The sequence below is a fragment of the Apaloderma vittatum genome, unplaced genomic scaffold (genome assembly GCF_000703405.1).
Source record: "Apaloderma vittatum isolate BGI_N311 unplaced genomic scaffold, ASM70340v1 scaffold25721, whole genome shotgun sequence".
NCBI lineage: Eukaryota > Metazoa > Chordata > Aves > Trogoniformes > Trogonidae > Apaloderma > Apaloderma vittatum.
The window spans coordinates 18,729-44,860 of NW_009701145.1; the positions used below are offsets into that span (position 1 = coordinate 18,729).

Consider the following 26,132-nt stretch of genomic DNA (forward strand, 5'->3'; position numbering starts at 1 on the left):
ACTTCGGTAGCGTGATGCCAGAATTCTGAAATGGCAGAGGGCTGTAAACCTAGCTTGTGCCTCTTCAGGCATCGTTCTTCAGAACGGTTGGTGCAGATTAATGCAGGGAGCTGTGTGTCGGTCTGTAGCTGCTGTACCTCCTGCAGAGGTTACAGAGGCTGCTGGTCTTTACCTCCTCCAGTTCTTTGCTGATTTGTTTGGCAGTTTATGTGTTTTCATCTACAGCTCCTATGTTCAGTCTTAAAAGGTAATGCAAAGAGGAGGCATACTTGCAGTCGTTATACTTTATTTATAACCTAATCCACAGTGTGTCAGATGAAAATTAATTTATTTACAGTAATGCTACCTCTATACAAAATATATTTGAATCATTTATATATATGTGTGGATATGTATGGTTTTTATATTTTGTATAATATGCATATGCATAATTAACACATGCGCTTACCTTAAATATATATATATATATATTCATATTTATGTAGAGAATCCATTTTTGATAAATACCTACTATCAGCTGCCTATGTTATTGTTAAATCCTTTGTGCCGGTCTGTGTGAAGAGAGCAGCCTCTTGCTGCAAATTACTTGAGTAGCTAAGTGCTAAAACTCTTCACTGTGAACTTGCAGATTTGACATTCAACTCCAGCCAATGGTGCATGTTGTGAGTGCATACTGCATTTAAAGTTAGATGAGTCCTGCTAGTAACTGTTAACGATTGCCTTATAAATTAATTTGGGTGCTATGTTGACTGCTTTTTGAGTGCTTGAGAGGGAAGCCCCCTCGTTAGCATGTAGCAAACAACGTATGGGAATGGGAGGAGAGATGGAGAGTGCTGAGAAAAGCAGAAACTTCTCTCATCAGGGAATTAAATATCTCTGCATTTGTGCTCTAGATGTATCAAAGCTTTTTAATAAACACACCGTCATCACCACCCTCAAAAAAGGGCCCCAAACTCAGGAATGTTCTTAGAAGTGCAGTATGATTCCCTCAGGTGGGGAATAATGACCCCTCGGTGGGTCAGAGCCCAGCTAATAAACAATTCGTATTTTCACCTCTGGGTAGGTTGAATACTAATTTTTTCATGGGATTGAAAGTTACTGTCACCTAATGACTGGGAAATTCTGTCCAGGATTATACTGGAGGCTTAGATCTAGATTTTGACAAACTTGTAATTACTCTCTACTGAAGACTGAAAAACCTATGAGACGGAGATTCAGTTTATAATGCATTACACTGTATTCAGCACGTAGTACAGCAAATCCTCATCTTGACTGGGACAATAGCAATCAATAGCAATGTCGTTTCATACACAATGGCAGAGATGGTGAGTTTTAAAATTATAGAACAAGTTTAAAAGAATAGTAACAGTGTCTCCGAAAATATTTTTGATTTTTGTATTGTGGGTAACTCATTTTCCATAGCTGAATATAAAATGTTAAAAAAAGTTATCCATCATTGTTTCCAGTTTCCTCAGGTTATTACTTCATCTAATACTAACGTGTTCTTTGACATATTTTACGCCTTTAGTTAAACTATATAAATAGCATTTTTTAAGGTTTATCCCTAAATTATCACTTTGCACATAGTTAGTTACTGGTTTCTGAAGTCTATTCCTTCATAAGGACAAAAAAGAGTTAGTATGAAAGTGATAACTGTATGACTTTGATGACCAGATAACTAAAGAAGTTTTAATATGTGTACATTGAAGAGAAGTGTGTTTCTGCTAAAAGTTAAAGAGAAATGTACATAAAACAAGATGAGGCAGACTATGCTATTGTAATCTGTACCCCTCAAGAATGCACAGAAACTGAATTTAGTGTGCCAGGTATAGCTAAATTAAGTGAGAGGGAAACAAGAGTCATGTCAGTTATGGCAGTAGCCTCTGTGTCTGAAAAAATGAGGTTTGGCATCAGGGCTAATACCCTGAGAAAAACTGTGCTTTGGTGGTGGGGTGATACCTTTGCAGCTCCAGTTCTATGGACAGGATTATTCGTATCGATCTGAAACATTTTAAACACATTAATGAATACCATTGGATGCTTCACACACTTTTTAACTTCTCAGTTGTTCTATTTGCTTTATTGAGAAACTGTTTAAAAGCCTGATTTTTGTGCTGATCTCATGATCCTTATTAGTGTCAGGGACACCAGTTTATTTCTGTATAGATGTATAGAAAACTGAAAGAACTGAAACATGTCTGTACCAGCTTGCCAGATCAGTTGAATTTATTTTGATAAAAATATTAGATGGATCAGTATCAGATTATATACATTCTATTTGCACCAGAAATGGTTGTTCCTGCACTGTTTGTCCTTAACATTAAGAAAGATCCTTAAAGATAACCTCCTGTTCACACAGAAATCACTCGTCTTTGAACGTGAAGCTTAATTGAACTGTGCTAGCTGTCATCTCCAGTAAATGCACGGACCACGTGACAGTGCAGAGAAGACAGTTGTTTGCTCCAATTCTGCTACATTTCTGATAGCGATGTGAGCACAGCTGGTGGAAAATGGTGTTTCTGTGTATCAGAGCAAATCCTTTGTCTTGCAGGGCTGTAATCCTCAGAGGACACGCTTCATTTTCATCTTGTGTTTTTTCCAAGACACTCAGTCTGAGCTGTTAATTTTTGAGGCTAAGGGTTATGGAATGCAAAGTACTGCTCAGTGGCTTTGTGAGGATGCGGCATTGCTGCATTCTCAGTCTAGAAAGCTTTGAATGGTAAACTGTGCTTCATTTCTGTATGTAATTTCATAAACTTTTACGTTAACAGAGAGCAGCACCTCAGAGCAAGCATGATGCAGGTTCCCATGATACAGAGAGGCAGAATGAAGGTCAAGGAGCAGCAGAAATCAGCGTGGCGACTAGCAGTACTGGTCAGGTAAATTGGTTATTTTGTTTGATGACAGTATAATTAAATACTGAAAATGTACAGTGCTTACATATTGGTATATACTTTATGATGTTTGTGTGCCTGCTCATTTTAGAGACATGTATGTTTTTTTTCTTTCTACACATAAGAAATTTCTTGTATTTATTGGAAGGAAATGTTTTAAAAAGACAAAGTATAAATATTCGATAATGCAGGGAGCATTTTTCTTTTGTTTAAATTATTAATGAGCCGAATGCTATGAAGGAGATAACAGGAATGACTACAGAAAACATATTTATTTTAGGTGAACGTTAATACTAGATGTGTGATTTAAATATCGAAAGTGATTTTTTAAAAGAGAAGAACCAAATGCAGGTTTTTAATTAATGTTCCTTTAGCACTGTTTTAGATGAAGCTTTGAAACAGTAGTATCAATGAGGTAATCTCCTGGAATTGTGCTGAAGGGTTATGTTATTTAAATGCTTCTAAGTAATCTTTCCTTGCTGTTTCTTAGATTAGTAAAATACGTTAGTGGAATATTTTGAGGGGTATATTAAATTCTTGTATTTCAAACAAATATTTGTAAGAATTTATGACTTCTCTCTTTGGCTAAAAATACTTTGATTTATTCACTGTGTGCTAATGATCATTCATAATTTCCAGCTGAAGCTGATCTATTTTCACTAGTAATTTGGGTTCTTAAAACTTCATGCTACAAATTTAGTAGTTAATTTCATATGCAAAATATTTTTGCTACTCCAGGTAGTAGCTATTCCAGGGAAGTACAATTATATAAACACTTGTGAAAATGTCTTGCATGAGAACATTTATCAGAAAGAATTGTGGTTTGGCTAGAGTATTTCATTTGATTAAACATTAAGCACAGCCTATAAGTTTTGCAGCTGAGATACGTTTGATCACAATTTCGAATTAAGTTCTATCAACCATATCTGAGCAATTGCTTGAGGCTCTGATTCTAATTCATATGACAGCTTTATTGTTTGGGAAGAAAATAGTTCAGTGCTGCTTTGGGGCTGAAAGCATAATGCATTTAAATAATTGATGCATTGTGGCTGTATCATCCATCTTCAGTGTATGAATCAAGAGTTTTTCTGGACAACATATTTTACAGGGAAGGAAGGAAGAAGGGATTGTCATGTCTTGACAGGCTTGTGCAAGTGGAAGATCTGTTCGTACTTCATCTGAGGCCTTATGCAGAGGATTTGTGCAATTTTGAACAAAGCCTCACTGAAATGTCTAAAATACCCATATTGCTTCCTCCTAGAGATAGATAGAGCAAGGGTGCTGAATCTGTGTTAAAACAGACATCTGGGGATTATTTACTTTCAGTACAAGCCCAGACAGAGGAGGTTTAATGGATTGGACATAACGTTTATTTGCGATAAACCAGCTCACTACACTTTGAGCAGTCACTGTTCAGTGGAGCGCAGAAAAAGTTTTAACCAAATCATTTGGTTCTGATTGGTTTTGTAGTCCTGTAATCAATGCCAACTGAATCCAGGATTTTTCAGGATTCAGTTATGCCCTTTTCTGCACCATCTTTCACCTGTCTTCTCCATTACGCTGAGTGTCCTGCTGCTGAAGTAAAAACATTTTCAAACCTGTGTTTTGCAAGTTTTATAAAGGAATACATTAAGATTATCTATTTATTTTTCAGAAAATGTATCACAAAGTAGGGAAAATGACCTAACTGACAGAGTAAACAGCAAGCATAGTAAATCAGCGAGTGAAAGACAATAAAGGATAAAAAGAGAAAGCATGCTGAGGCAGACAGATAGAAGATTTTGAAAGAGAAGGTTCTAGTTCTACACAAGAAGGGCCCACGTAACCTCTCCTGGTCATTTCCCATTTTCTCAGAGGAATAGCTACATGCCTGAAACTGGTTCTTTCACGTCACTTTTTAGGAGACAGTAAGAAATGTAGTTACGCTTCAGTTAGGCATCTGGGTGTTCTCAGAGTAGCAAGGTCCCGTGGTGGCTCTGAGGGAGGTCGTTACCTGAATCAAAGTTGGTATGGTTTTGAGGAAATGACAGGACAGTTACGCTATATCCCTCTGCACCATGGTGACCTTTAACAGGTAGGGCTCCAAGCTTAAGTCCTCATCTTCCTGGATAAAGTGATCATACTGAACTTAATAATGGAGAATTCTGGCATGTATGTTGTGTTGAACCTGTAATCGTCTGAATGTAGTCTGAGGTCAAGATGATATGAAGGGCTTGCTTGCACTGCACATTATTTAAGGGAATAATTGGGAAAATTGAATAAAAATTTTCATTCTAAGCTGTAAGATTTTGAATTTCTCCTACAGTCAATGGAAAATAAGGGCTTGTTTACAAAGGAAATACATACTGGAATAAGTAGTGTGAATTTAAGTCATTCTAGTTATATGTTCTTTTAGCGTAATAGTCTGGAAAAGACATGAAATGTTCTGGATTCAAATGGGAGAGTGAAATGAATATAATAACGTGTTGAAATGTTGAAGTATAACTTGAATTTTTTTCTGTCTAGACAAACACTACATGAAATTATTCTTACCTTTTACTTACAGTCACTTCCAACTTCAAATTTAAGATAATGAACTGTATGAACAGCAAATACTCAGAAGTATTCATCTTCTTTCTTTATGGTGCACCTGGATGAAACACAGAAATTATTTCAAAGTGTCTTTCATACAGTTTTCTTCAGTGTGTTATATGTGTTTTGTTGTAAAAAAGTGATACTTACTCATGCAGATAGCTTGAAAATGGTGTTTTGCAAATTAAACTAATAATTTCATTAATAGATTTTAGCCTTTGTGGAAGATCAACACTGGTGACTACCTCAGTAAAACAGTCTTCTGATACTGAAAGTGCTTGCTAGTCAAATGTATTTTTTACATTCTCCAAAGTGAACAGGAAGGGAGGGACATAGTAAGGGAAACTTCACAGCAGAGAAAAAGAAAGAAAATGACAACAAAGAGGGAGGGAAAAGCAAAGAGAGTGAGTGGATAAAAGGTCACAAAAAAGGAAAAATGTAAATAGACAAAGCAGATTAAAAGAGGACAAAGGTGCTAATAACTGGGTCATGTTACTACAGGTAGGAGAATACTATTTACAGTAATTTCTAGGAAAATTACAGCAAGTAGTATCAGCAGTATTGTATAGCATTTCATTAAAAAATGAAATAGATTCATCCACTCAATTTGCTTTTGTTATGGAAAAGTTCAAGAAGGGTTAAACCTTTTACAGATGAATCTCTACTTGTCAGTACATGTATGTCTGCTTGTCTCCTGAAGAAGTACAGATTTACTCCTGTGCACTACATAACCTGACATAAAAATAGAGGCTGGTTTTTTTTTTTACTCTGTGAAAATTATAATGCAATTTATTATTGCAAAGTCCACTTCTCCTTCTTGATAAAAAGAGCCCTTAGAAAATAATTCCACTGAAAATACAGCTCTATTGAGACTTAATTTCAGGAAAAGTGATACAGTGTAAGAGTGGTCTCTAAGTTGTGTCAGGGCAGAGAGGACCTAACTTAGCAAAAGTAAGCTGGCAGTCCTTATGATTTCATGATCCCATGATGAAACTGTATTAGGGGATACTTGTTTTTTCACTCACACTTTATTTTATATTGAATTGTTGCTTACATTTATAGGGTTCTGCTGCTCGAATGGACCACGAGACAGCCAGTGTTATGAGCTCTAGTAGTAACTATTCTGTTCCTCGCAGACTGACAAGTCATCTGGGTACCAAGGTAACCGAAGATTACAAACCACAGGTCGCTAATGCTACATTTTTACTAATACAATAACCTCATTGTTTCTGCCAATAGTACTAATATTAGCCGAACGATCTATCCACACGTAGTAATTTTATTGAGCTAAAATTTTAGGATATTTCTTGGACTTTTAAAATACATGCACAGAAATCCTTTTATTTACTTGTTGATGATCAGTTAAGAGTTGTTACAGTAAGGAAAAAATGATTACTAAGAAATTACTAAAATATCTAAAAAGTTTATGATGTTGATTTATAATCCATAATGGAAACTAACCCTTTTAAGAGGAATTCTGTGAATAGTTCTCCAGAAATCAAATTCACAAAACAGGTGCAATTGCTAAGAAATTAAATGGGAAAAAATGAATAATACAAGCCCTTCACAGTGGTAGATGTCTGTTCAGAGAAGACTATGTATGTATGCAGCATAAAAAGAGAGGAAGAAAAGGGCAGTTCTATAAAACAAAACTAATTCATGAACTGCTGGTCTTTATACTGCCTCTGGACTCAGCATCATTGGTGTTGGGCTTAGCAGAGTCTTTTGGGAAAGCAAGGCCTGTTAGGTTGACATAATAATAATTACTTTGGGCCTTAAAACAGCATTATAACGTTGTAATTTTGGTCCTGCACTGTATGCATGCACCAAGTGGAGGTGACATCAGCTAGTCTGTCTGTGTGCGAGTCTTCTTTGCAAATTGTCGAATGCCCAAAAGCTGCAAACAACGAAGGCAGCAAAAGGGAGGGACTGTGGAAGGATACAGGGAAAGAAATAGGTTGAACTGCCGGTGCTGTGAGGTAGGAAAAACTTAATATTAATGCCTGAGAAGAAGAGAAAGTGGAAGAGATTCTAAACAGAGCCAGTATGTTTACAGATGGAGAAAGAGGTGTGTCTGTGGGCATTGTGCGTTTAAAGAGACAGACAGACAAATATGTTTTTGTTCTTTCCTATACTGTACTTGCAACAGCCTAGAGGCCAAATCTTGGTTGCTTCTTTAGCTTTATTCTTTGGTGAAAACTTTACCTTCCAAATCCAACCTGGATTAAAGCTGGCATTTGAAATATCTGTCAAGAGACATGTATAAAGCAGATTAAATTCACTCCTTTAAGAAGCCAAGTGATTTCTTTTAATACTATATTTGATTTTTCCCAGACCAAGAAGACAGGATCTCCAAACCAGGATGCTAGTCAGCCATAAAATTGGCTCCAAGACTTATTTCAACGGATTTTGCATGCGATCATACAGTTTCACAAATTCTAAGTTTTTTATTGCTTCAACAATCCTGTAGTATTTAGAGATGTACATGTTAGCAGACTTGCTGCTTGGTCTACCCACTGCTTCCCATGTTTTTTATAACTTGGTATTTGTCCTCATCTTCAGGCACATTTGAATTGTTTCTGAAGAAACCAAATGCAATCATTCATTGAGCTGGTAACCAGTGCAAATATCTATTTATTTGTAGAAAACTTTGTTTAAGAGTCCAAAATTTCATTTGTTCATTAAGTGGTATTTTCTGAAGAAACACACGTGCTGCTACTTTACAATTCCCTTTGGTAGTTTCTTTATGTTGTGATTTGATTTTGAATGTTCCTGTCTATCTTGGCTTTAGGAGTTCAGAGTTTCTAGGTAGTATCTAAAGTCATCCTCTACATCCTGCTATTCTACTAAAAGTTCACCAGAAGAACCAAATACATGTATTGATCTAAAATGTATTGTTGAAGAAAACAGAATGGGAAAGACAAACCAAACAGGACGTTGACCACGGTTATTACACAACAGCCAGTGGACTCCCTTAAAAATTGCTAATTTTTAAATGAGAAATTTATTTAAGTTAAATCTGTAACGGCTGGGTTTTCATGGCTTGATAGTAATTTGACAAGTGCTCCATATTTTATATATATTACGTGAGCATTTGTTTGCTTTCTAGTTTTATCGCTGTGAACTTGAAAGTGTTAATTTAACTCTTCAATTTTGTATTTGCTGTAAATAATCTGATCCATATGCAAGTCAGTCATAATAACAGAAGTAATTACTTAATTTGAAATAGTTTCAAAGGAAAATTTTAGAGTGCATGGATATTAGATTTTTTGAGCACAGTATAAGCTAGAAATTAATGTAGTTATTCTTACCTTTTGTCTAGAGTACTTGTACTTAATAACACTTAAAAAATAGTTTTTCACTGAAGAGCATCTTTACAAGTATGTGTGATTCATACAGAACACTTTTTTGAGACAATTAATTCAAGTTATATTTTAGATTTCTCAAACTGAAACACTTTCATTAGTATGTTTATTTAATCTTTTGTATGCTGGAAATTTGGAAGTCTTTGCCATTGGTCTTGTAGATTCCTACAGTTATATACAGCTACCAACCACTTCTAGCCATTTAACCACTAAGGTAGAGCCCTTCCCGTATGTTTGTTCGCGAAGCCTAACCATGATGATGATGATGATGATGAGATTTATTAAGATACTGAATGCTGAAGTAGTAATAGTACTTAGCTATTTCCAAATAACACATTTTTTTTGCACCATTAAATAAGGTCTTTTTGCTCATGTGTACCATTCAAATTTCATTTTAATCTAACGTGTATTTTTTTTAATGTAACTGTATTTTTAAAATCGTTTGACCTGCAGGTGGAAATGGTGTATTCATTGTTATCAATGCTTGGTACTCATGATAAAGATGACATGTCAAGAACATTGCTAGCCATGTCTAGCTCCCAAGACAGCTGCATAGCCATGCGTCAGTCTGGATGTCTCCCTCTCCTCATCCAGCTTTTACATGGCAACGATAAAGACTCTGTCTTGTTAGGAAACTCTCGTGGTAGTAAAGAGGCCCGTGCCAGAGCCAGCGCAGCACTGCATAATATCATTCACTCCCAGCCTGATGATAAGCGAGGCAGACGGGAAATCCGCGTGCTCCATCTTTTGGAGCAGATCCGTGCTTACTGTGAGACATGTTGGGAATGGCAGGAAGCACATGAACAAGGCATGGACCAAGACAAAAACCCAAGTAGGTTCTGCAAGCTGTATAAAAATGTTTCAAGGATATATTGAAAATTTACAGAAAGTGCAACTTTAATCTGAGTTCTTATTGAATGTTTTTTGTGTGTGTATGCATATGTATGTGGTTTCTTTTAAGTTGAGGCAGTGTCAGGAAATAGTATCTGCTACTGATATCATGCCTTATTGTGACTAAACTTGTTATTTAAATCATAGACCTTGATGTGATTTCCAGATAATAATTCTAATGTTGTATATTTATAATCTGTAAGTTAAGATTGAATATGTGCTCATTCTAGTCTGCATTTTAATGGATAATGAAGCATACCTACCTAAATAATGCCAAATTGCTTTTCATGCAGATGTAGTCAAGAGACAGCACATTTCATTTAAGAGAACAGACAGAGAGCACAAATTAAATAATCTCAGTCCAGTCAGTGTAATATATATAATGTATGTTAGAAATATTTCTGTATTAAAACATGGAAGATGTGGCAATGTTAGTGAATAGGAGCTTTCTCAGGGAACAGCTAGAAAAGAGATTTAACCTCCTGGATCGCTTAGCTGCTTTTCTGAATTGAAGGAATTTTGTAAATACAGGCTGTAGGTGTCTCTGACAGAAATACGGCTGAAGTGCGTGGGCTGCATCACAGGAGTCGGAGTTTGCCACGAGAACCATTTAGCAGGAGTGGGGCTCTGAACAAGACGTACCAATACCATTTGTGCATTAGCCAGAATCTAGCTTGAAAAACAAGAACCCCAAAATGTCCCAGTTATGAAACGGGTTTAATTAACCATTCAAAGACATAACACCCAAAGAAACAGGTTCACATTACGTGACGTATTGTTTAATGCTGGCAAAATATGTAATCTTATTGATTACTAATTTTTAAAAGTAGTAAGTTTTTTTTTTTTACTGGGAGCCATACTACTTAACACATACATTCAGGATTCTCCGTGATTTTTTTTTCGCATAAAATACATTTCTAGTACATGCATTTGTTGGTAATATTCTTAACAAATTGTCTGTTCGTTGACTATGATGAAGATACTAACACTGAAAAAAACTGAACCTGATTTAATTTAAGATTAGATTTGCTCTGGAAAACTTACATTCTAGACAAAATCACATAGGAAATACTAACTATTACCTGTTTCTGGATCAGTGCCTGCTCCAGTGGATCATCAGATCTGTCCTGCAGTGTGTGTTTTGATGAAACTTTCATTTGACGAAGAGCACAGGCATGCGATGAATGAACTTGGTAAGACCAAGTGTGTTCCTCTGACTTTCTCTGGAAACACTGATGCTCCTTGTATACCTCACGGGATACATGTCTTTTTTTACTACCAGTTTAAACAGATCATCTGTTTGTTTGTGTCAGTTGTTGCCCTCTAAGTGGTGAATGCAGTTTGAATTAACCAGACTGTTTCACAGTGGATGAAATATTGTGTCAATTACTCTTTTTTTCTGTTAAGAATTGTGAATTTTGGAAGAGTAGTAATATTATTAGGATACTTGAAATTTTAGATGTATTTTACTTAGAATGGAGACTACTTTTCAGGGTGGGAGACTTTTTGTCCATGGTGGGTTTTTTTTGTCCTGAGTTGGTTCATTTTAACAGCCTGAATTTTTCAATCCATGCTCAGTAAATTCTATGAATACAATTTTCCTTAATTTGCCACTTTTTGTTATCAGTGAAAATATTATATGTATTTTTCTTAGTGAATAACATTCAGTGATAATAATTAAATCACTAATTTTCAGATTTACTAAGTAGCCTTTTGTGCAACTGGTGCAAGTTAGTCAGTCAAACATAGTTTTGGCAGGGTGGAGTTAAAAGATGAGCATGCTTCTTAATTCCTCATAATTCCCCCGTTCCCATTTTCCTTTAAAATCTCAATGTCATGCTGTCATACATTTCTGCTGCTTCTAAGCACAGGATTCAAGATCTAGAGTCAGTATTTAAAAATTTATTTACCTTTCCGAGCCTCCTGGTTTTCATATGTTTGAGACATGTTCTGTGCGTATGAATGCAATTTTCTTCTGGTACATATGTACCATACCTGTCATATGAGAGCACAGATATTATTTATTTTCTTACTTGTTTGTTTTTAAAGGAGGTTTGCAGGCCATTGCTGAGCTGTTGCAAGTGGATTGCGAAATGTATGGACTTACAAGTGATCACTATAGTGTTACATTAAGGAGGTATGCTGGAATGGCTCTGACAAACTTGACTTTTGGAGATGTGGCAAACAAGGTAAGAGTAGAATTTTAAACATAACAGCAATTTCAGTTCATAGTTATGTTTGAACTGTAGTTCTCAAGACAGTTGGTGAAAGCCCTCAGGGTAGGATATTGTGTTTAAGCTCAAGACTGAAGTTCAAAGTTATCTCTGTCATTCCATCCTGTTCCTGAGAGAGCGCACCACAAACTAAATGTTGTGTCGTTGAAGTATAGTATCAACTCGCAGTTTGTCAGTGAAAGTAAGGATTTTACCTGTCAGCTTAAATGTTATGACCATTTCATTGGTATAGTACATAATGATTATGGACCAATGATTACGAGTAGTGACTGATTTTTCTGAGCTTGTTGAAATGAAACTGCTAATTGAGTCAAATTTTGTAAAGCCGTCCATTACTTAAGGATACTAGTACTGTCTGATGAAATTTTGCAAACTTCTTGAGGCTGGACCCAGCTTTTTAATACCGGGAGCATAAAATCGGCACTATTTCAGATTTTTGTAAGAGAAATCAGGTTCTCTAATCTCTGACAAGGACTTTGCTTTCAAAAGATAGAAAGTTTCAATAATTTCTTGTCCCAGAGCTTGCCAATCTACAGATCTTAAAATAACTTAGTACTGTGAAGAATTTTTATCTTTCTAGTCTAGGGGAAGACATTTCAGGAGTGAATGGGAATAACAAGCTTCATGTAACTCTATTTTTGTTCCAAATTTTAGACAAGAGTAAAGCATAGATCCATGCTGCAAATCGGTTGCTTTGCAAAATATTGGCTTTTTACATCGTCCAATCAGTAACCGTTCCAAGGCTGCAGTTAGTTGGTTTATAGCATAAACTAAATTACTCAGGGACACAAATGTACATGCTGTCCATCTGATGACATACAGTGTTTTTTAATAATTTTTAATTATGCTTTGTCACAATTTCCGAGAATTTTTCAGTTGCTATTGTGTTTTTAAAATTTATTCTTCAAATGTCAGAAATGTTATTATGTCTGTGTCATTTTTAAATAGTCATATAATTTTTCATGTTTATTTGAAAGAAAAAAAAAATAGCAAGACTCAGTAGGTAGCAACGTATTGCCAGCTTACAGGGGATTTTTGTCTGCTGCATAGTAAAGAAGGTTCCTAAGACAGTAAACTTACAGATCAGTTCCCAGACCTGTTGTAAGAAATACAAAATTTAGCACAATTTTAAGACTTATGTGTTGTCCAGAGTAGACACTGAGAGTTAACAGTTAACTTTTAAGTAGTTGAAAACCAAATACTTGTTTTTGGCAACACATTTTCCTGTGCTTTTATTGAACTTAAAATGTGATTAGCTTAAAGTATGTGCAGAAGCAAGCTGCCTGACCCTGTCATTTAGTACTATTCACTTCCTTTTTTCTTTTTTATTCCTGACAGGCTACATTATGTTCTATGAAGGGCTGCATGAGAGCTCTTGTGGCCCAGCTGAAATCTGAAAGTGAAGACTTACAGCAGGTAACATCCTTTTGAGATTAAAAATTTATTTTGCTTGGACATTTCTGGCAATTCACACCCCACGAATTTTATTGCATTGTATTTCTGCTCTCCTTTCATATTATTTGCTGCCTTTTGACTCATTTGGCCTCACCACCAGTTACTTTTGTACTTGAATTCTGTCGTCTTCATGAAGTTTCTAGTGTGCTGCCTAGAGCCAGCCTTCTCTTTTTCTTTAATTAGGTCCTCTCTGAAATATGCTTCATTCATCCCAGCCAGATTTTTTTTTTCTGTAATTGTTGTTCTTCAGTTGTCTTGTCTGCCTTAACTGTGATCCAGAGTTCACACCTCTGCACCTTCCACAGATTATTAAGTACAACCACCTTCTTATGTATGGGTTATATTCTGGGGATTTGTATCAAATTACATGTAATACATGGGCTATAAAGCTCACTTTTATGGCTGTGATTCTGTTAGTGGAATTCCAGTTTTAAAGATAAGTGTGATCAATCTTAGATTCTCTAACGTAATTTACTAGTGACGGTGCTAATGGACTGAGAATATCCAGAGGGTTAGGCTGGTATTGTGGCTCCTCTTACAGCCGCAGCAAGTAAATAATAGGGGAATAATAGCAGAGGAAGGTGTATTTCAAAAGACAGCCTGTGTTTGACAAGTCATACGTAACTACTGTCAACACCAGCACCTCCCAAAGAAGCTTTCTAAATATGAGCAGAGTATTCGGTGTGACACCCGATTGTCACTTCCAGTGGCTCCTGCTGTGTAAAGAAAACAGCCTGAAAATAAAGTCTGCAGGAAGTGCTTGGGGTGATCCTAAGTGTTGAGAGCACGGAAATACTGGTGTGGAACTTGTTTAAAATTGTTATGTATTAAATTATAATAATTTTTAATTAATACATATTGTAAACAAACTGGAACAGCTTTTGCAAAGGAAGAGCCTGTTTCCCTTGCAATCTGAGCGAATGATCAGATAAAAGAACAATTCTAAGTAAAACTGACTTTATCTCTTAAAACACTGTTCACAAAAAAATTTCTCCACTAGGGAAGGAGCTAGCAAGTTACAAGTGAGAAAATAGTTAGAATTACAACAGAGGTCATTTGGGTAAACACTACTTTGGTATTAGGGCAGATATTAAATATATTCAGTGTTCTTGAAAAGGAAGTAATGAACACATGGGCCCTCTGACCCATGGTGCGTATCCAGCCACAGGCACGTAGATCTCCATATACACACAAAGCAGGACATCTCTCACTTAGGAAAACCTAGAAGTGGGGCTTAGTAAGAATTTGGGACAGACTGGTCATCGGGCAAAGGGCATGGCCATACAGGGATATCAGTCAACTGTTAGGTGCCACTGTGCCTTTCTGATCCCTCGTCCCTGTGTTTTCCCATACTTGCACCTCCCTGAATCACCTAGATCCATCGTTTTTCCTGCATTTGGAACCTTTGAGTCCTCCCATTTCATCTTCTAGAGACCCAGACTGCTCTTCCCCTGGATCCTGCATCCCTAGGCCAGGATGTCTGGGCTGACCTGCCTCAGTGTAAAAGGTGTAGAGAGCCGCTCCCCTTGGCTTTCCTGGATGGGCGTCACACCTGGACCATGGGGCTGTGAGTCCCCTGGAAGAGCCCTGGGAAGAGCCCAGGCAGGGTGCCCCTCGTCTGAGCCCTTAGGATGGGCTCCCATCTGCCTTTGGGCCCCAGCACTCCTCTGGGTGTGTTGAGACGGACCTCAGACGGGCTGATGGCTCCTGTCGTGGGGCTGGGAGCATCCAGGGCAGGGTATTGCTGGGCTCTGCCACCTGCCACAGGTGTGAGCAGAGGAGCATTCGTCAATCATCCAGCAAGCTTATGGGCTTCTGTGACAATGAGAACATCATAAGTAAAAGTTTTCTCTTAGAGGTACTTCATGAGGGATGCACATGCTTAACTGCAGCCCTTAACTGGATGGAGTTTAATATATGTAATGATTGTCCACAGTGACAGTCTAGCTACTGCCAAGGACAAAGACAAAGGCATGACATACTTATATTCTCTAGGTAACTATTCTGATTGTAAAAAACACAGTGAAAGGCTTAAAAGAGCTTTATAAACATTAATGAAAGTAACCATACCATCTGAGAGGCAGACAAGTTCTATTTCACAAGCAGAAAGGGTGAGATTACATAAATCTAGTGCTAACATGAGAATAGAGCACGAATCTGAATTTAATTTAATTTAATAATCATAGCATTCCAGAAATCCAGGAGGAGAGAAAGCCAAAGAAGTAACTATATTGAGATGTTTTATTTTTCTTTCATGTTTTGCAGGTCATTGCAAGTGTGTTGAGAAACTTATCCTGGCGAGCAGATGTAAACAGCAAAAAGACTCTAAGAGAAGTTGGAAGTGTGAAAGCATTGATGGAATGTGCTTTAGAAGTTAAGAAGGTATCCCATATAAATGATTGAATAAATTTTTGACAGATTATGTTTATTTCACACAAAACACTAATATCATTGTCCTTTTGATAAAAGAAGTTGGTCACATATTTGGGGTGGTTTAGGTAACTTGCTTTGAAGAAGAGAGTTGCTTTGAGTTAACACAGCAGCAGACCACAATGTGGCAATGACATCTCAAAACAACTAGTATTTCTGTAATCTTATATATGAGGGTTGGCAGATGTTGCTTTTCCATTTCATGAGCTGTGCTGCTGAAATAGCCTTTTCTGTAATTTTGTATTTAATAAAACATCTTTTGAGTTAGTGAATAAGTACCTCTCTAATTTTCTAGATATATTTTTAGTGTCTGAACAGGATTATATTCCATCCCAGAATCTCCTGTCAGCTAATCTTCAAACCATACTTTATCATTATAGCAGTTAACAAGTCTTGTGGCATGTATTTCTGAACACATTGGGTCAGGCAAAACCAAATCTATAGCTGAAGGAAGGAGAGAAGCAAACAAACCATTTCCGTGTGTATTGCTGCCTGCATCTAGCTTACCAGCCCAGAATGCAGGAATCAGATCATACATAACTCCTTGAAGCTAGCTTGCATATTTCTGAGAGCTTGTGATCAATAGTTGAAAACCTCTCTAATACTGTAATTTTACTATTTTCATAGGAATCCACCCTAAAAAGTGTTCTGAGTGCCTTATGGAATTTGTCAGCACACTGTACTGAGAACAAAGCTGATATATGTGCTGTTGATGGTGCTCTCGCATTTCTGGTCGGCACGCTGACCTACCGGAGCCAAACAAACACTTTAGCCATCATAGAAAGTGGAGGAGGAATATTAAGAAATGTTTCTAGCTTAATTGCTACTAATGAGGACCATAGGTGAGTATACCTGTTCTGAAAACCTTTAGCATTTCCACCTGTGTGTTTAGCAGACAGTTTCTATGACTGAATCTTAATAGGAATTCATGCATCAAGTATAATGATGAAGTAGAGTTATGTTTTAATGCATTTGATAAGTAAGTATTTCAGTTACATAACAGGAATATGCAAACAGATTGCTTGTTAATGGTGAACTGTGCTAAAAGCTAACTATTGGTATATTTACTAGGATTTGATTAGCATTCAGATAAAGCTAGAGGATATATGAGATAAATTTGCACTGGGGAATTCATAGTTGGCTTTTTTAAGGGAAAAAGTTGACTCTAGCTTAATAGGTTTTTGTTGTGCTTTGTCTCATCCTTTTGAAATGCTACTTACTGATACTTGTTTTCAATTAACACTAGGCAAATCTTGCGAGAGAACAGCTGCTTACAAACCTTGTTACAACACTTGAAGTCACACAGTCTGACAATAGTCAGTAATGCATGTGGGACCCTGTGGAATCTTTCTGCACGAAATGCGAAGGATCAGGAGGCGCTGTGGGACATGGGAGCAGTCAGCATGCTGAAGAATCTCATTTACTCAAAACACAAAATGATAGCCATGGGTAGTGCTGCAGCTCTAAGAAACCTCATGGCAAACAGGCCAGCAAAATACAAGGATGCCAACATTATGTCTCCAGGATCAAGCTTACCATCTCTTCATGTCAGAAAACAAAAGGCACTGGAAGTGGAATTAGATGCTCAGCATTTATCAGAGACTTTCGACAACATTGATAATTTAAGCCTGAAGGCATCTCATCGTAATAAGCAGAGACATAAGCAAAATATATACAGTGAGTATGTCTTGGACTCTAGTCGGCATGATGATGGTGTATGCAGGTCAGAGAGTTTTAACGCTGGTAATATGACTGTACTTCCTCCATATTTAAATACTACAGTGTTGCCTGGCTCCTCCTCTTCCAGTAGAGGAAACATAGAAAATTCTCGATCTGAGAAAGACAGAAGTCTTGATAGGGATCGAGCAGTAGGTTTAAATGCCTATCATCCAGGTGCAGAGAATACTGGGAACTCCTCTAAGAGAATAGGAATGCAGATTTCTACAGCTGCAGCTCAGATCGCCAAAGTTATGGAAGAAGTAACAAGCATGCATATTCCACAAGATGACAGAAGTTCTGGTTCCACTTCTGAAATGCACTGTTTGACAGAGGACCGAAATGCCCCGAGGAGATCAGCTACTGCCCATGCTCACTCAAATGCATACTTTCCTAAATCTGAGAATTCAAGCAGGACATGTCCTGTGCCTTATACAAAAATGGAGTACAAGAGAGCTTCAAATGATAGTTTAAATAGCGTCAGCAGCAGTGATGGCTATGGTAAAAGAGGCCAAATGAAACCTTCCATTGAATCTTACTCCGAAGATGACGAAAGTAAGTTCTGTAGTTATGGTCAATATCCAGCTGACTTGGCACATAAGATTCATAGTGCAAATCATATGGATGACAATGATGGAGAGCTAGACACTCCTATTAATTATAGTCTTAAATACTCTGATGAACAGTTAAATTCTGGAAGGCAGAGTCCCTCTCAAAATGAAAGATGGGCAAGGCCCAAGCATGTAATAGATGATGAAATGAAGCAGAATGAACAAAGGCAGCCTAGGAGCCAAAATGCTACCTACCCTGTGTACACTGATAGTGGAGATGATAAACACATGAAGTATCAGTCACCTTTTGGACAGCAAGAGTGCGTATCTTCCTTTAGGTCAAGAGGATCCAATGGTTCAGATCAGAACAGAGTAGGCTCAACTCTTGGAATGAATCAGAAAGTAAACCAGTCCTTATGCCATGTTGATGATTATGATGATGATAAGCCAACCAACTATAGCGAACGCTACTCTGAGGAAGAACAACATGAAGAGGAAGACAGGCCAACAAATTATAGCATAAAGTACAATGAAGAGGAACATCATGTTGATCAGCCTATTGATTATAGTTTAAAATACTCAACAGAAGTTCCTCCTCCTTCTCAGAAGCCATCTTTTACTTTTCCAAAGACTTCTTCTGTGAAGAGCACTAAAACCGACCATATTTCCTCAAGCAGTGGGAGCACATCAGCCCCCTCAGCTGGTTCCAAGAGACAGAATCAGCTTCACCCAAATTCTGCACAGAGCAGAGGTGGTCATGCGCAAAAGAATGCCTCCTGTAAAACTCCCTCTATTAATCAGGAAACTATACAAACTTACTGTGTGGAGGATACCCCAATATGTTTTTCACGGTGTAGCTCTTTGTCATCTTTGTCCTCAGCTGAAGATGAAATAGGACGTGATCAGTCCACGCGTGTGACAGATGCTAATAACACCCTACAGATAGCAGAGCTGAAGGAGGACAGTGGGGCTTTATCTGCAGAAGGTGCCGTAAGTGAAATCACATCGACGTCACAACACATCAGAACAAAGTCCAGTAGGCTTCAGGCTTCTAGTTTGTCTCCTTCAGACTCCTCTAGGCATAAAGCTGTTGAATTTTCTTCAGGTGCCAAATCTCCCTCGAAGAGTGGTGCACAGACTCCTAAAAGCCCTCCAGAACACTATGTGCAGGAAACACCACTGATGTTCAGCAGATGCACTTCTGTAAGTTCCCTGGATAGTTTTGAAAGCCGTTCAATTGCTAGTTCAGTTCAGAGTGAGCCTTGCAGTGGAATGGTAAGTGGCATTATAAGTCCCAGTGACCTTCCAGACAGCCCTGGACAAACAATGCCTCCCAGCAGAAGTAAAACGCCACCTCCTGCTCAAGGAGTTCAAGTGAAAAGAGATGTAGCTAAAGGTAAAGTACCTAGTGCAGAAAAGAGAGAGCCTGGCCCTAGACAGGCGGCTGTAAACGCAGCTGTTCAAAGAGTTCAGGTACTGCCAGATGCTGATACACTATTACATTTTGCCACGGAAAGCACACCAGATGGGTTTTCTTGTTCTTCTAGTCTGAGTGCTCTGAGTCTTGATGAGCCGTTTATACAGAAAGATGTAGAGTTAAGAATAATGCCTCCAGTCCATGAAAACGAACATGGAAATGAAGTGGAACCTGAACAGTCAGATGACACAAAGGATAAGCAAGAGAAGAAGGCGGAGAAGCCTGCTGAAGCAGAGAAGGACATTCTGGATGATTCTGATGATGACGATGATATCGAAATACTAGAAGCTTGTATTATTTCTGCAATGCCAACAAAGTCTTCACGCAAAGCCAAAAAGCCTTCTCAAGCATCTGCTCCAAAAATACCTCCTCCTGTAGCCAGAAAGCCCAGCCAGTTGCCAGTATACAAACTGTTGCCTTCACAAAGCAGATTGCAATCCCAAAAGCATGTGAGTTTTACACCAGGAGATGATATGCCACGGGTATATTGTGTTGAGGGTACACCAATAAATTTTTCAACAGCTACATCTCTGAGTGATCTCACAATCGAATCACCTCCGAGTGAGCTGGCCAATGTTGATGGTGTGGGTACGGGAACGGAGTCAGGGGAATTTGAAAAGCGAGACACCATTCCTACAGAAGGTAGAAGTACTGATGACTCTCAGAGAGCAAAAAGCTCAACTGTGACTCCCCCAGGCCTGGATGATGACAAAACAGAAGAGGGTGATATTCTGGCTGAGTGCATTAACTCCGCTATGCCAAAAGGAAAAAGTCACAAACCTTACAGAGTGAAGAAGATAATGGATCAAATTCAACAAGCATCTTCATCTCTGAGTAGTAAAAACCAACCAGAAGGTGAGAAAAAGAAACCAACATCACCAGTAAAGCCTGTTCCCCAAAATAATGAATACAGAGCACGTATAAGAAGAACTGCAGAACCGAAAAGCAACATTAATAATGAAAGAAGCTATCCGGAGAACAGAGATGCAAAGAAACAGAATCTTAAAAATAGTTCAAGAGACTTTAGTGACAAACTGCCAAATAATGAAGAGCGTGTAAGAGGAAGCTTTGCATTTGATTCCCCTCATCATTATACGCCTATCGAGGGAACTCCTTACTGTTTTTCACGGAATGATTCCCTGAGTTCTTTAGATTTTGATGATGATGATGTTGACCTATCAAGGGAGAAGGCAGAATTAAGGAAAGGAAAAGAAGGAAAAGAAACAGAAGCTAAAGAGTGCCCTAATCCAGAACAATCTTCAAATCAGCAACCAAGTAACAGGACGCAAGTTTGTCAAAAACACCCAACAGGCAGAAGCCAGCCTAAAACCTTCTCTCAGTCAGCTAAAGATATTCCAGACAGAGGAGGAGCTACAGATGAGAAAATGCAGAATTTTGCCATCGAAAATACACCTGTTTGTTTTTCTTGCAATTCGTCTCTTAGTTCCCTCAGTGATATTGATCAGGAAAACAATAACAACAAAGACGGGGAACCTGCAAAACGTACTGAGGCTCCTGAGTCGCAGATGGAATCAAACCGACCACAGACTTCTGGTTATGCACCTAAATCATTTCATGTTGAAGATACTCCTGTATGTTTCTCTAGAAACAGCTCTCTGAGTTCTCTTAGTATTGACTCGGAAGATGATCTTCTGCAGGAATGCATTAGTTCTGCTATGCCTAAAAAGAAAAAACCCTCAAGAATAAAGAGTGAGAGTGAAAAAAGTAATTCCAGAAATACAGGTGGTATATTGGCAGAAGATTTAACACTGGATTTGAGAGAGATACAGAGGCCAGATTCAGAACATGGTTTCTCACCTGATTCAGAGAACTTTGATTGGAAAGCTATACAAGAAGGTGCAAATTCAATAGTTAGTAGCTTGCATCAAGCTGCAGCTGCTGCATCACTGTCCAGACAAGCTTCATCAGACTCTGATTCTATCCTTTCATTAAAATCTGGTATTTCTCTAGGGTCACCATTTCATCTCACCCCAGACCAAGAAGAAAAACCCTTCACTAGTAATAAAGGTCCAAGAATTCTTAAGCCAGGAGAGAAGAGTACACTGGAGTCTAAAAAAGTGGAATCTGAAAGCAGGGGAATCAAAGGAGGGAAAAAAGTGTATAAAAGTATAATTACAGGGAAAGCTCGCTCCAATTCAGAAGCATCAAGCCAGTTAAAGCAGCCACAACAGACAAGTGTGCCTTCGATTTCACGTGGTAGGACGATGATCCATATTCCAGGAGTTCGAAATAGTTCTTCAAGTACTAGTCCTGTTTCCAAAAAAGGCCCTCCACTCAAAAACGCAAACTCAAAGAGTCCCAGTGAAGGCCAAAGTTTGACTAGTTCCCCAAGAGGAGTCAAGTCATCAGTAAAACCTGAACCAGCTCCTGTAACTCGGCAGCCATCAGGACTGAACCAGAGTGGATCAAGCAAAGGACCTTCCAGATCAGGATCTAGAGACTCCACTCCTTCTAGACCTCAGCAGCAGCCATTAAGCAGGCCTCTGCAATCTCCTGGTCGAAACTCAATTTCCCCAGGAAGAAATGGTATAAGTCCTCCCAACAAACTGTCTCAGTTGCCAAGGACATCCTCTCCTAGCACAGCTTCAACTAAATCTTCAAGTTCAGGTAGAATGTCATATACATCACCAGGCAGGCAGACGAGCCAGCAAAACCTTACAAAGCAAACTGCCTTACCTAAGAGTACCAGTAGCATTCCACGAAGTGAGTCTGCTTCAAAAGGGTTAAACCAAGCTCTCGGCAGTGGTGGATCAAACAAAAAGACTGAACTATCCAGAATGTCATCCACAAAATCTAGCGGAAGTGAATCTGACAGATCTGAGAGACCCGTTCTTGTTCGCCAGTCAACTTTTATTAAAGAAGCTCCTAGCCCAACTCTAAGACGGAAATTAGAAGAGTCAGCTTCATTTGAGTCTCTGTCTCCTTCCAGGCCAGATTCTCCCACAAGGTCCCAACTACAGACCCCAGTTTTAAGTCCATCTCTTCCTGATATGTCTTTATCCACTCATTCAACTGCCCAGACCAGTGGCTGGCGAAAATTGCCTCCTAATCTGAGCCCTTCTGTGGAATACGATGGGAGACCAGCAAAACGTCATGATATAGCTCGTTCTCATTCTGAGAGTCCATCTAGATTGCTGATCAACAGATCGGGAACATGGAAGCGTGAGCATAGCAAGCATTCCTCATCACTTCCTCGTGTAAGCACTTGGCGAAGAACTGGAAGTTCCTCCTCGATTCTGTCAGCTTCTTCAGAGTCCAGCGAAAAGGCAAAAAGTGAAGATGAAAAGCAACACGGACACAAGCAAATTAAAGAAAGCCAAGCACCAGCAAAGGGTACTTGGAGGAAAATAAAAGAAAACGAAATTCCTCAGATAATGAATGATCCTCAGCATTCTTCCTCGGGTCCCACAAATGGCTCCGATTCCAAAACTCTCATCTATCAGATGGCACCAGCTGTCTCTAAGACAGAGGATGTGTGGGTGAGGATCGAGGACTGCCCAATCAATAATCCTCGATCTGGAAGGTCCCCAACCGGAAATACTCCCCCTGTTATTGACAGTGTTTCAGAGAAAGGGAGTGTGAATGGTAAAGATTCTAAAGAGATTCAAGAAAAACAAATCCCAGGGAACGGAGGAGTTCCTGTTCGCACGGTTGGTTTAGAAAACCGTCTGAACTCTTTCTTTCAGATAGACAGTCCAGACAAGAAAGGCACTGAAACAAAGCCACTGCCAAATAATCCTGTTCCTGCATCAGAAAATAACGAAAGCACTGTAAGTGAGCGTACACCGTTCAGTTCCAGCAGCTCAAGCAAGCACAGCTCCCCCATTGGTGCTGTGGCAGCAAGAGTGACTCCTTTCAACTACAACCCAAGCCGCAGGAAGAGTAGCGTGGATAACAGCTCTGCTCGGCCATCACAGATACCAACACCAGTAAATAACAGCACGAAGAAACGTGACTCCAAGTCTGAAAATCCAGACTCCAGTGGAACTCAGAGTCCTAAGCGTCACTCTGGCTCCTACCTGGTAACTTCTGTCTAAGTGCAAGAAAAAGATAAATAAAACTGATGTATTATATACAGCAGCTACTTAGAAATTTTGTTTCAAATGAAACTAAAAGATTGGGGATCGACTTTTTTTTGTTTTTATTTGTTGTAAATAGGTTTGATTCTTGTTAGAAAGTCCTTGTTCTGGAAGCCATATTTGATAGTATACTTTGTCTTCACTGGTAATATTTTGGAGGAATACCTGATTGACACGTTTGGAATAAAATTGCTAATGCAAGTATATTTGTACAGTATGTTTAACATGTATTTAATTAACATCCCATCCCATAATCCTTTAAATATTGCTTGTTGTTGAAATCATGGAACATTGCAGATAGAGATGACACAGTCATACTGCTTTATCAATTATTTCTAGATTACAGATCGACTAAACTACATCAGGGAAGAATTGGTATTATTTATGCAAAAAATATACTCAGTTTTAGTATTCGTGAGTCCATCTAACCCAATAATTAATCATGTGGCTGTGAAATTCACAGTAATATGGTTTCTGCTGAACAAGCTTTCCCAGCCTGCTTTTCTGCATGAATGGAACTGATGGTTCATTTTCTGAAGTAATGATTAACATTTCTGTGGTCACATAATTGTGCATAGATAGTTATGGTGTAACAATTTACACTTTGTGCTCTAAAAAAGAACAAAAACGAAAACAAAAAAAAAGGAAAACTGTGTAGCTGTAAAACCTTGAACAAAATTATTTTACCTGAATTAGATTTTATCTTAAAGTAGGTAGATTTTTTTTGCTATGCTGTAACTTGTTGTATATTCTGGTATTTGAGGTGAGATGGCTGCTCCTTTATTAATGAGACATGGGTGGTGTCTCAAGAGAGACTAAAATGAACATTTCAGAATAAATTATTACTGTATGTAAATTGTGTGTGTTACTTCTGCATTACATAAAAGTACGGTATTTTATTTTGAGATGTCACCATGTAATGTGTTGTATAATGCACTTACACTTAAGGCCTGATCCAGCAGAATCTTGCACCTCCAATATTTGTTCTTCCTTATCACTGACAAATGGCTGTGGTAGGATGCTCGTAACAGTTGCAGGATCAGGCCCTAGGTCTTCTGTAATATATTTGTAATTGAGAGTTTCACACATCTCAGGTGCATAACAAGGCTAAAGGCAGGGTATTTCCAGTAGCCAAGCAGTATAACTGTTTTCATGACTGCAAGCCTGAAATAATACTGTATCTATAAAAATAATACTTGTAAACCAAAACTCTTTTTAATTGGGGATATAATGTAGAATGTGAAATAGTGACTGTAAGATGCAATTTTAATTCTACTTGAAATCATCATGCGTTTTTTTAATTTATTTTTTAAAAGCTATGAAGGGGAAAATATCAGAAGAATCCCATGGCAGCAAGAAATTTGTTACCGTAGTAGAAATACAATTTTATACACAAACCAGGACATTTGCTGCCTCAAGCCTTTTTGATGCGAATATGGTTTGTGCTAGAGAAGTGCCGAAAAGTCAGGTTTGTGCTTTAAAAACACAAATATAGCCTGATTTTAGATGAGAATTGATTTAAAGTAGAAACATGAGAGAACAGAACATTAACCATTTTGTGCGTGATTGAAACAAACCATGAAATAGTGTGTCAGTTTTGTTGTATCTCAACTGGACTATTCTAAAGTTAGCATTCTAAGTAATTGATATTCAGGATTCGGAATGCCCTGATTTCAGGAAGCCCTGAAATAGAGCAATTTACCTTTATGGTAGCTTTAACACAGTTTCAGAGTGTTTCATCTGTGGCTTTTGTACTTCGTCTAATACTGAAATTAATCGATTTTTCTCTTGAATTCTGTAAGACCTGCACTGTTTACGAACAGAATTACGATGCTATCAGCAGACAGAAGTCAATTTAGATAAAGTTAAAAGCCAATACCAAAAAAATACCTGTTCAGCAGAAGGGGTATCTTATTTGCTCTTTTTTTCTTTGTGTCCTGTCAGATTTCTTAAAGACGTGCCATGTTTCTGTATCATCTGGTGAATCTATTAACAAGCAGCACTCCTCATGTTAGTATATTAAACATTTTGCATATAGTATCTTCCCAATACTGTTAATATGAATATTAATGTCCTTTTAAAGATGAAACAGAGATAGTGATTATGTGATGTGTTCAAAGCCAGGACTTCCTGTTGGAGCTCCATCCATGAGTTTCAAATGCAAGACCACTTTTCTTACAACTGATGTGATGCTTTTTTGTTTTGTGCTGGGCTTGTAACTACTAACATGAAGATACATCACGTAATCCAGCATAGCTTTCAACACTAGCTTTGCATCTATGTCCTGTAAATTTAAGAATGTAAAGGTAAAATCATTCTTGATAAAGAAATTCTGTTTTCAGTTTTATAACTGAGGGAATTGGATAAGGTGAAACAATAAATAATTCTGTGCGTATCAAACACTAGAATGTCTTGAAAATTGTAGTGGCTTCTCTAGATAGTCTTGGA

At 38.1% G+C, this 26,132-nt stretch overlaps 1 protein-coding gene across 1 annotated transcript in view; it reads left to right on the plus strand.

Moving 5' to 3' along the window:
- The window catches only part of APC (adenomatous polyposis coli), a gene marked incomplete at its 5' end in the record, with an annotated part of 42,687 nt that extends 18,147 nt beyond the window's left edge, over positions 1 to 24,540 (plus strand). Inside the window, 9 exons of the mRNA XM_009879056.1 lie at positions 2,772 to 2,879; positions 6,528 to 6,626; positions 9,284 to 9,662; positions 10,819 to 10,914; positions 11,771 to 11,910; positions 13,294 to 13,371; positions 15,676 to 15,792; positions 16,468 to 16,682; positions 17,087 to 24,540. Of these exons, the coding sequence (XP_009877358.1) occupies positions 2,772 to 2,879; positions 6,528 to 6,626; positions 9,284 to 9,662; positions 10,819 to 10,914; positions 11,771 to 11,910; positions 13,294 to 13,371; positions 15,676 to 15,792; positions 16,468 to 16,682; positions 17,087 to 23,642 (7,788 nt within the window). The remainder of the gene's footprint in view (positions 1 to 2,771; positions 2,880 to 6,527; positions 6,627 to 9,283; positions 9,663 to 10,818; positions 10,915 to 11,770; positions 11,911 to 13,293; positions 13,372 to 15,675; positions 15,793 to 16,467; positions 16,683 to 17,086) is intronic.
- Between the last annotated feature and the right edge of the window lie 1,592 nt (positions 24,541 to 26,132).